This window comes from Bison bison, unplaced genomic scaffold (assembly GCF_000754665.1).
Source record: "Bison bison bison isolate TAMUID 2011002044 unplaced genomic scaffold, Bison_UMD1.0 scf7180017864465, whole genome shotgun sequence".
In the NCBI taxonomy this organism is placed as follows: Eukaryota; Metazoa; Chordata; class Mammalia; order Artiodactyla; family Bovidae; genus Bison; species Bison bison.
Window position 1 is genome coordinate 4,228,148 of NW_011495026.1, and position 10,943 is coordinate 4,239,090.

The 10,943-nt window shown below is 33.3% G+C and overlaps 1 protein-coding gene across 1 annotated transcript in view; it reads right to left on the reverse strand.

Moving 5' to 3' along the window:
* The window catches only part of HSPA4L (heat shock 70kDa protein 4-like), a 61,961-nt gene that overhangs the window by 36,717 nt on the left and 14,301 nt on the right, over positions 1-10,943 (reverse strand). Inside the window, exons 3-10 of the mRNA XM_010860257.1 lie at positions 10,269-10,409; positions 7,303-7,425; positions 4,772-4,871; positions 4,310-4,443; positions 2,363-2,607; positions 2,146-2,222; positions 1,362-1,513; positions 453-559 (exon numbers count right to left, since the gene is read on the reverse strand). Of these exons, the coding sequence (XP_010858559.1) occupies positions 453-559; positions 1,362-1,513; positions 2,146-2,222; positions 2,363-2,607; positions 4,310-4,443; positions 4,772-4,871; positions 7,303-7,425; positions 10,269-10,409 (1,079 nt within the window). The remainder of the gene's footprint in view (positions 1-452; positions 560-1,361; positions 1,514-2,145; positions 2,223-2,362; positions 2,608-4,309; positions 4,444-4,771; positions 4,872-7,302; positions 7,426-10,268; positions 10,410-10,943) is intronic.

A 10,943-nucleotide genomic window follows, 5' to 3' on the forward strand; every position in this document is an offset into this window, starting at 1 on the left:
ATTTATATTTGAAACTGAGAATGTTTTACTTTTATATTAACATATTAACTAAAAATATGCCATTCATGGTTTACAGATATATCATGTTTTTATATTCTCCTTGTTTCTAAAATAATAAAGTGTTTGACAAGTTTAAGGAGTATCAGTTCAGTTCAGTCACTCAGTCATGTCCGACTCTTTGCGACCCCATGAATCACAGCACGCCAGGCCTCCCTGTCCATCACCAACTCCTGGAGTTCACTCAGACTCACGTTCATTGAATCAGTGATGCCATCCAGCCATCTCATCCTCTGTCGTCCCCTTTTCCTCCTGCCCCCAATCCCTCCCAGCATCAGAGTCTTTTCCAGTGAGTATAAATTCCTCTAATTTAGAAAAGTAGGTTCAAAAAAAAGAAAAGTAGGTTCAATTTCTTATTTTGATAAGCTCTAACCAAGGCTTTAAAAGTAACTTACCCAGTTCCATCTTCAAAAGAGGTCTTCCATCTTAATGTGATTGAATAAGGAACAATGTCTGTTATGGAAAATTCACGCACTTTAAATGCTGGTGAGAGAATTGCACACTGAAAATAAGATGGATAGCATATTTAAACAGAAAAATGCCAAACATACCCCATGTTACCATGACTGCTTAACAAAGTTGTTATAATAAAACTGTTCCATTTAAAAATTTTCTGGGTTTTTGGTAATAACTAGTAAAATTTTAAAGTGTCAGCGCACTCTTTCTGTGACTTTACAAAAATTTATGTAAAATATTTTTTAATCTCAAAAAAGTAATTTTAAATAGGAATAAACACAAGAATTCATAAAATAAATGTCTTCAGTGTAGTTAATGGCATAGAGTCCTATGACAGCTTAAAAACAAATTGGATAGACATAACCTTTATTTATCAGGAATAATTTTAATTTCAGTTCAGTTCAGTCGCTCAGTCGTGTCTGACTCTTTGCGACCTCACGAATCGCAGCGCACCAGGCCTCCTTGTCCATCACCAACTCCCGGAGTTCACTCAAACTCGTGTCCATCGAGTCAGTGATGCCATCCAGCCATCTCATCCTCTGTCATCCCCTTCTCCTCCTGCCCCCAATCCCTCCCAGCATCAGAGTCTTTTCCAATGAGTCAACTCTTCACAGGAGGTGGCCAAAGTACTGGAGTTTCAGCTTTAGCATCAGTCCTTCCAATGAACACCCAGGACTGATCTCCTTTAGAATGGACTGGTTAGATTTCCTTGCAGTCCAAGGATCTCTCAAGAGTTTTCTCCAACACCACTTTAGCTAATTGTTGAGTGGTTGGACCAGATAATAAATTAAAAAGTTCTTTGAGGCCTATCACCATATTTCTGGCAAAATAAAGACTAATAATCATACCTGTAATGCACATCCTCTTGCAACAGCTTCATCAGCATTTAATGTGGTACTTATGTCTTTAAGAAAGAATTTAGTGATTTGCTCTTTCACAGCAGGAATTCGTGTTGCTCCCCCTACAATTTCTATACTACTTATGTCTTCACGTTGTAAGTCTGGAAAAGAAAATGTTTCAAAAATTAAGACAGTCTTTATAAAAAATGTGAATAGTAGACTCTGGAAAGTACTTTTTTAAAAAAATGAATTTTTTTAATTTACTCAAAACAAGGTAGAACAAAAAGAAAATAAAAATAAATTTGGAAAAAAGCAAAATTTAATAGATATTTATTATCTACACATCAGGCACTGTACTTGGTCCAGATGATGAAGTGACCATAAAACAGACAAACACTTCATGGACTTTAAAGAAACTGTTCAGAGTCCACAAATCCCCATAGGAACTAGTTTTTAATTGGTCATGAAAAACCTTAACAAAAAGCAGTCATGTTCTCACTTCTACTTCTGATCAATCTTTAAAAACTTACTTATAAAAATACCTTCAAATATAACTAGCATTAGTTTTATGATGTAAACAGTATGGGCCAGGACGAGTTCTCATAAACTCTGATGTCTAGTGGCCCTTGTCTTATGAATAAAGAATGAGTTATAAACTCCTTCTCTAAAATAAGAAATACTAACCTTAAAAAAAAAAAAAAACATGACTTTTTTATTGCTTTTACAAATTTCTACCCCATTAAAGTAACACCATGGTACAGTTTTGATGGTTAGTTCAGGAACTTTCACTTACTTGCTTGTTCCATTACTGCTTTTAATGGTGGTTCAACTCTGGCTAAGAGGGAAGCACATAATTGTTCAAACTGAGCCCTGTGGGAAAATGAAATAAAAGTCATTATTTGGGGGTACAAAAATAGAGCCTATCTTCTGAAATAACAGAATGAAAAAAATTAGACACGATCCAAACATAAAATGAGGAAACACTTTTCAATTGAAAACATACATGGTACCTGTTCATTTTACTAGAAACATCAAGGTCATTCATGAAACACTCAATGTTCAGTGGAAGATCTGATGCATTTGCACTCATTAGCTTCTTTAATTTTTCACATTCCTGATATAAACGCAACAAGGCCCGAGAGTTTTCTTTCACATTTATCTTATATTTTGTCTTGAACTCTTCACAGAAGTAGTCTACTAAAACCTCATCAAAGTTCCTGCCACCCAAATATGGATCAAAGGTAGTAGCCAAGACCTGTTTAATTGAAAAACCAGAACTGAATTTTCAGAAATATTACATGCTTTCAAAAATTAAACCTCCCTGAAAAAACCTTTTAAAATTAAAACCAAAGAATTTTTCAAAAATTACAGGTGTGCCAAATTTGGAATCACTTATATTAATTATATTTAGCCAACGTATTTATCCATTCTGAATTATCTCCTTTATAGATCTATATACCTATGTGTGAGAGTAACTTTAATTCTGAAAAGTTGAGTTGCAATGACTAAAAGTTCATTATCTCACATTCTTTGGTTCTACAACAGCACTGAACAGATGGGCCAAAAACCAAGCTTAAGAGAGCAAAGAAAGAGTCCTAAGTATGTAACCAAAGACAAAACAGCCAAGAGAGCCAATCCAAAGATTAAATATAAAATATTTTAATTGATCAAACATGGAGCTCTGCTCAGTGTTTGTTATGTGGTAGCCTGGATGGGAGGGGAGTTTGAGGGAGAAATGATAAATGTTTATGTATGGGTGAGTCCCTTCAGTGTTCACCCAAAACTATCACAACATTGTTAATTGGCTATACTTCAATACAAAACAAAAAGTGCTTTTAAAAAAGTTTTTAAAAAATGTTTTACAAATTTACAAATCAAGAATTACTGCCCCCAATCCCCTAAAAAGCCAGACTATTTTTATAAACATATAGAAGGAACAAAAGAGCATGTAAGGAACCAAAAAAGAAAATTAAAAAAAAAATGAAGAGGAGAGACAAGAATTTAATAAGCTTGTTGAACAACTGGCCTTAGCTAAGCAGTCTAATAGAAAAGGAGCAGAAAAGTCACACACTTCAATGATATAGCTCTTGAAACCATAGAACCAAGACATCTAGTCTATCTCCCTGTGGCAGAGGGTAAAAATCTAGCTATAATAGTAATTGCCAGAAAGTAGAGTTCCACATTGGTGTGTTTCAGCCTTTTGCATAAGGATGGGTGGTGGAATAGTGGTAAACATCACAGTAGGATGTGAGCATAGTCTGAAGGGGCTGTCGTCCCACAGATTAACATGGAGAATCAGTGAACAGACTCCTATATTCACTATGAGTAATTTCCCTTTAATTTTATGATTACAAGGATGTTAATATAGTAATATACACTTCAACACAAAAGGCTCTAAAAGGTTCTGGGTAACCCAAAGCATTTAATCTTCTGAGCAAATTCTATACATGTGTGTAATAGGGAAAGAGTGTGTGTAAGTCTGGGTAAGAGAATTAATGTAGAAATGAATATAAAACCAAAGGCTATAAAAAGATAAGCACAGAGAGATAAATAAAACCACACTGTAGAAAATTTTGATTAGGATTCTTGGATAGAAAGGTTTCTAAAGACAATGGGAATCATTTTAGAAAATGTTTCCTATGTACATTTATAAATATGTAATTTATGCTCCCTGATAGGTGACAAACACAACACTAAATAGCTAACACGTAATAACCACAATATGGTATTCCAAGCATCTTATAAACTTTAATTCATTTAATCCTCAAAAATTCTATGAGATACTTACTGATAATATCCTCAGGTGAGGAGCCTGAGATTTGGGGAGGTTACATAACCTGCTCAAAGTCACAGTTTTTAAGTGGCAGAACCAGGGTTTAAATCCATGCATTACAGTTCTCAATTTAGTCTTATATGCTCTTAACCATTAAATTAAATATAGCAAATCATTTACTTACTTTAAGTTTTCCTTTGTTAAAAGCACAAACTGAGACCTGATAGGCAGAATGTCCCATATCAATAAATATTACATTTCTTGGTTTCTCATCTAATGGAGGAAGATCCTGTTTATAAATTCCATATGCTAGAGCAACTATGCAAGAACAAAGAATGAGATTAGCAAAGCAATTGCTTGGAAAACAATAAATAAGTCATGTTGATACTACATTTTAGTTAGCTTCAAAGTAAAATAGCTTTTCACAATTTGGTTAATGTTTTATTTTTTCTACCCTATAATGTTAATGACCCAAGAGTCAGTGGAAGACATGTTTAATCTCTGCCAAAATGCTGTACTCCAAAATGATAAGCTTATAAGATATCAGGACATTACAGAGTTATTAAAAATAAATGCCTTGTACTAATTAGGAAAAAACTATAATAATATTTTAATGACAGTGATTTTCAAATTGCAAACGGCTCACCTGCAGTAGTTTCATTCATTAACCTTAAACAATTTAAACCTGCAACCTGGGCTGCAGCCATCACAGATCTTCTCTCAGCATCAGTGAAAAAGCTAGGAATCTGGTATTGCAAAACAATAATCAAGAGTATTAGTTCATTGTAATACATTTTACTTAAACATTTCATCAACTGAAAATGAAAATAATTACACCAAAACTTACGTAAAGTAATAAATGATGCTCTAATTAAATAAATGAGAAAAAATACTGTGTTTTTTTTTTTTTTTTTTAGGTTGTGCTTAGTCGCTCAGTTGTGTCCAATTCTGTGTGACCCCATGGACTGTTCCCTCCCAGACTCCTCTGACCATGGGGATTCTCCAGGCAAGAATACTGGAGTGGGTTGTCATGCCCGCCTGCAGGGGATCTTCCCAACACAGGGATCGAACCCAGATCTCCCGCATTCCAGGCAGAGTCTTTACTATCTGAGTGACCAGGGAAGCCCTTTTTTTTTTTTTTTTTTTTTTAAGGTTGTCAACTGCTATATCAAAAGTTTTGACCTAAAGTATGAACACAAATTTAAAGCAATTAGTAAAATAGAAGAATACTGTAGAATTTCAAAAATATGTTCACCTAAATCCATCTCATGTTGGTCTATTCTATAAAAATACATATTTGTTTATATTTTAATAATGAAACATTAACAACCCAAGAGTCTGTTAAAATGAGATTGGTTAAATATGTTATATCCACATAAAGAAATTTGATGTGGATGTTAGAATCAGATCAATCTGAACTGTCATGGAATAGTATCTTTATTACATTAAAAAAAAAGGGGTGTATGTATAGCATGATTTCATTTTTGTGTGTGTATGTACTACTAGAAGAATACACTCCCAAATGATTACAATGGTTATATTCCAAAGGGAGAGGAAACTATATTGCAGGTGCAGGGGCTTACGATGAGCATGTGTTTCTTTATAAATCACCAAAAAACATTAGGTTATGTTTCTATTAAAAATAAACTCATAATTTAAAACATAATTAAGACTACATATACTTAGTATTATCAAAGTAAGAAGCACTTTCCTTTGGTCTAGAGATTTATAAAAAACTGAGTACATTCATGTACAAAATGACTTGGGACTCTTCCAATTTCAAGTTAACTGCTTTCTGAATTCAGAAATTTCATTTAATAGATGATAACACTAAAAGAACTTGAATTTTGACAAGTCTGTATATCCTGATTTTGGTACTATCCTTCTGATAAAAATTTACATTATAAGCTATGGTTCACTTAATATTCACTGAGAACTTATGTACCAGGTGCTTTTTTAGCCATGAGAGATATGACTACATAAACAGAAAAAAATTCCCCTTGTATAGTTCACACAGGCTTAGTGCACTAATTACAAAGTTAATAATGGCCAAGAAATTCACAATGCCATATTCTGATACTAATTTCTGACATAATTACTAAATTCACTGAAAAGTCATAATATTCCATTCTTTTGATGATGTGAGGCTTGAACTTCTGTAGCCAAGTTTAACAGTACTAAGAATACATTCACATTTAGGTGACAACATGTAACTTAAAACCTAGTTGTCAATATATAGCGGGATCTCAAGAGATAAAAGACAGGGTAAATGATTAAATGTTAAGAATCCTTAAAAGACAGATCTTTTCTTTCTGAAAAATAATGCATGATCTAACCTATATGTGGAATCTGAAGAAGTCAAATTCATAGGATAGAATAAAATGGTGGTTACCAGGGATAGGGGAGTGGGGGAAATCAGAAGTCAATGGTCAAAGTGTATAAAATTTTATTTATGTAGAATAACTTTTAGAAATCTAATGTATAGCATGGTTACAGTTAATAATACTGTATTATATGCTGAAATTTGCTAAGAAAGTAGATCTCAGGTACTCTTGCCACACAAACACAAAAAATGTCACTATAGGAGATAGATGTACTGTTTGACTACAGTGATCATTTTCATCATGTATATCAAAGCACCATGTTTTTCACCTTATATACAAACCATTTTTACCTTAAAAGCTTAAGTTGATTTTTGAGGGGTGATAAACATGTTTATTATACTGACTGTGATGACGTTTCACGGGTATATGCATATGTCAAAACTTGTATACATATGCATATGTATTTATGTATACATGTTAAATACATCTAATTTATCATTTTTAAAAAAGGATCTTTCTTCCGGATACAGAATATACACAATCTCAAATTTCCAACTGGGCATTTTCAACCTTTGATGTAAGTGTTAAGGTTCCCTGAAGCTGGGATGTTTAAGCGCCACCTAGAAAGATTCTTAAGGGTAAGTGGCAGGTACAGCAATCACCAACTAATCATATACATTAGTTTTTTTCTTTAAAGATTAGCTGATTATCACAATTAACTTTATGGGAAACTCATTCCTGAATGAAAAAATTGGAGGTTATTTACTAGATAAGGGAAGAAAAACATTTCCATATAACATTAATATACTGGAAAATATGATTCAAGAGTGTTCAGTACTGAGGTAAAACTTACTGAAATCACACAGTCAGCCACTGGTTTCTTCAAAGCATTTTCTGAAGTCTCTTTAAGCTTAGCCAACAGCATCCCAGTAACCTGCTCAATTGCAAAAGGTCTTTCTTCTTCTAGGTATCGCACCTGAAGCCCAAGTGGAGATATTTAATGAGTCATTTATTCATCTAGTATTTCATCTAGTATTTAATGAAAAAGGCAGAGTCCTAACTCAATGAACTTACATACCAAAAATATTGCTCTAGTATCATCATATCTCATCTCTGAAGTTCCAGTGCCTTACCCATAGTATTACATAGTATTACAACCAGATCCCCATCTCCCACAAAAGCAAGTTTTATCATTTACTATTCTTGTAAACAAATAAGGGGAAAAAGGTCAAATTATCTTTCTTTAAAATGAAAACTTTAGTAATACAGTTTTGTGAAAAGAAAATGAGAACACAGGAAAAAAAATTTTATTTAAAAAAAGAAACTATATATATTACTCCAAGGCCTCAGGGGATAATTACCAAGGCCTCAGGGGATAATTAAACATTAGAGATGCATACATGGAATTTTTAAATTTAAAAAAATAACAATTTCATACACAGGTTTGACTAGTTTGAATTTAAGCACATAAAATGAAACTTTACAGTGCTTGACCAAGGAATACTATGCTTTATTCAAATAAGCAAACTCTTTCATAATGACAACCACAATATTTATAAGCAATAGAAAGTTAACTTAGAACCCATACAATAACTACAACTAATTTACATAAGAAAAGGCTATGTATTTAATCTCTGTATCCCCAAAAGCAAATAATTTTATACTAAAACACTAAACTTTGGAAGAGCTTTAAAGAACTTCTCAGGCAGTACAATGTAGGTATTTATTTAACTGTGTAAATATGAATAACTATATAATATTTACAATGAAACAGACCTAAACTTGATATCCATTTGTTTCCAAATCAATTTACAGGTAAGTTTAAAACCAAGAATTACATGAAATTATGTGAAATTTAAACATAGGAAGAGTTCAATGCACGATGCTGGATGCTTGGGGCTGGTGCACTGGGACGACCCAGAGGGATGGTATGGGGAGGTAGGAGGGAGGAGGGTTCAGGATGGGGAACACATGTATAATTTTTTTTAAATTAAAATTGAATAAAAAAATAATAATAATAAAAAAAAGATAAACATAGGAAGAAATGAAGCATACCAAAATAAGGAAAAATGAATCAAGTACCATGTGTCTTAGTCTGATTATAGGAGGCACAACAATACAGAGTTATTTTGAAGAATATAAAAGTTAGATGAAATAAACATTAAAGCATATTCAAACAAACGTCAGAGTAAATAAATGGATAAACTGCTTGAGGCACTGAATGCTAAAGATCTTCAAAGGATGAAGAAATTTAGTTCAACACATGGTTGAGTGATGTTTTCAAAGCCTCTTCAACCAGCTTACATGCACTCACTATAACTGCATAAAAATTATATCACTTAAAAATTAGGTTTTGACTTTCTGTAAAAATTATTTTGTTTTTAATCAAACTACTCACAAAGCGTAATTTTTAATTTTCTTTTTAAAGAATAAAACACTTAAGTAGTTTAGAATAAAACTGTTCCACATAGTCATTAACTGGAAGTTATCATATCTAAAGGACACGTGAACATTACTCTTTATCACATTTATTGCTATCATAACCCATCAGCTTTCTAGTCAGCACATCTTGATCCACAAATTTCACCTAAAATATGACTTCCTAATTTTCAATTTGTCCTTAATCTCTTATCGTGTCTTTTTCTGAACTATTGTTAAGTCTCATGTCTCCTTACTACAATTCATCATCCATCCTGTAGTCAGAACCCTCTTCTAAACATGGAAATATGTGCACCTTAAAACATATATATCAATTTGAAAATCAGCTATTAAAATTTTTAGCTCTGAGATATAAATCTTATTGCATAAAGTTTATCCTTCTGAAGTGTGCAATTAAGTGGTTTTAGTATGTTCAAAGTTGTATACTGATTATCACTAATTGTAGTACATTTTCATCAACTTAAAAAGAGTGCTCCATTAGTAGCAGAAGAAGTAGAGATACCCATTCCTAACAATTAAGAAGTAGAGATACCCTTAATTCCTAACAACCATAAGTCTATTTTCTGTGTCTACTGATTTGCATTGATTCTGGAGAGCCACACAAATGAAATCACAAAATATGTGGCCTTTTATATCTGTTTTCCTCCCCCCAGTTAGCATGTTTTCTAGATACTGTCTTTTTATGGCCAGATAATACTGCCACTGGATAACTATACCACATCTTGTTCATACACTCATCAGCTAGTGGACACTTGGTTTGTTCCCACTTCTTGGCTATTATAAATAATGTTATTATGAACATTAGTGTACAAATTTTTGTGTGCACAAGTGGTTCAATTCTCTTATGTATATACACCTAAGAGTAGAACTGCTAAGTCATACAATCTATCTGTTTTGGGGTATTCTGTTAGTTTTTGTTAACCAATCTAAAACTCTCTGTCTTAGGATATAGAAGTCAAAACCTAGAATCCATCTCTTACTTGGAAGAAGAATTTGCTTTAATATTCCTAACACAAGATTCTTCTAAATTAGAGCAAACTCATTATAGCAGTTAACACACTTTTGGGCTTATTTTTCTAAATCACATATGCCTCTGCCTTTGTCCCTTAAAAATGGTTCACCTCTAAAAGTTCTCCAAATAATAATACCTTTTTCTTGACAATAAAAGTATTTGGATTAGAAAGATTATTATTCTGTATCAGATTTTTTTTGGTGCAGTCACTAAAGCACACTACAAAAACTGCCTGTTTCTTGGTATGCATGTATTTCACCTAAAGGAAAAAAGTTAAATTTTTTTAAAGTATTTAAAAATAGGCAATATTACTGCATTTGGTTTCTTTAATTTGAACAAATGCTTGCATTCTGGGAATATAAACTTACCTTAACCCCTGCACTTCCATTTGGCATCTTCTGCAGCTCATAGGGAAGCCTGATCCTTTCAGTTTGCACAATAGGATCGTCAAAAGATCGCCCATGAAGTTTTTTGAAACCGTGAATTGTATTTCTTACATTCGTGACTATCTGTTGGCAGTAAACACTTTTATCAATTACTGAATTAATGCAAAGTAAACTACGCTAGTATTTGTGAATCACCAAGTCTCTTTATCCTACACATCTGTATAAGTTCAGAATTACACACTATCATTTAATTTTCTGGTTTCTAATTGATAGAAGTCCCCTTGGACAGCAAGGATGTCAAACCAGTCAATCCTAAAGGAAATCAACCCTGAATATTCATTGGAAGGACTGATGCTAAAGCTGAAGCTCCAATACTTTAGCCACCTGATTTGAAGAGCCAACGCACTGGAAAAGATGCTGATGCTGGGAAAGACTGAGGGCAGGAGGAGAAGGGGACGACAGAGGATGAGATGGTTGGATGGCATCTACTCAATGGACATGCGCTTGAGCAAACTCCAGGAGACATAAGGACAGGGAAGCCTGGTGTGCTGCAGTCCATGGGGTCACAAAGAGTCAGACACAACAGAGCAACTGAACAAATTGATAGAAACCACTATCTCCTACCCTTGGAATGTTAAAAACAAATACTGGATGCCT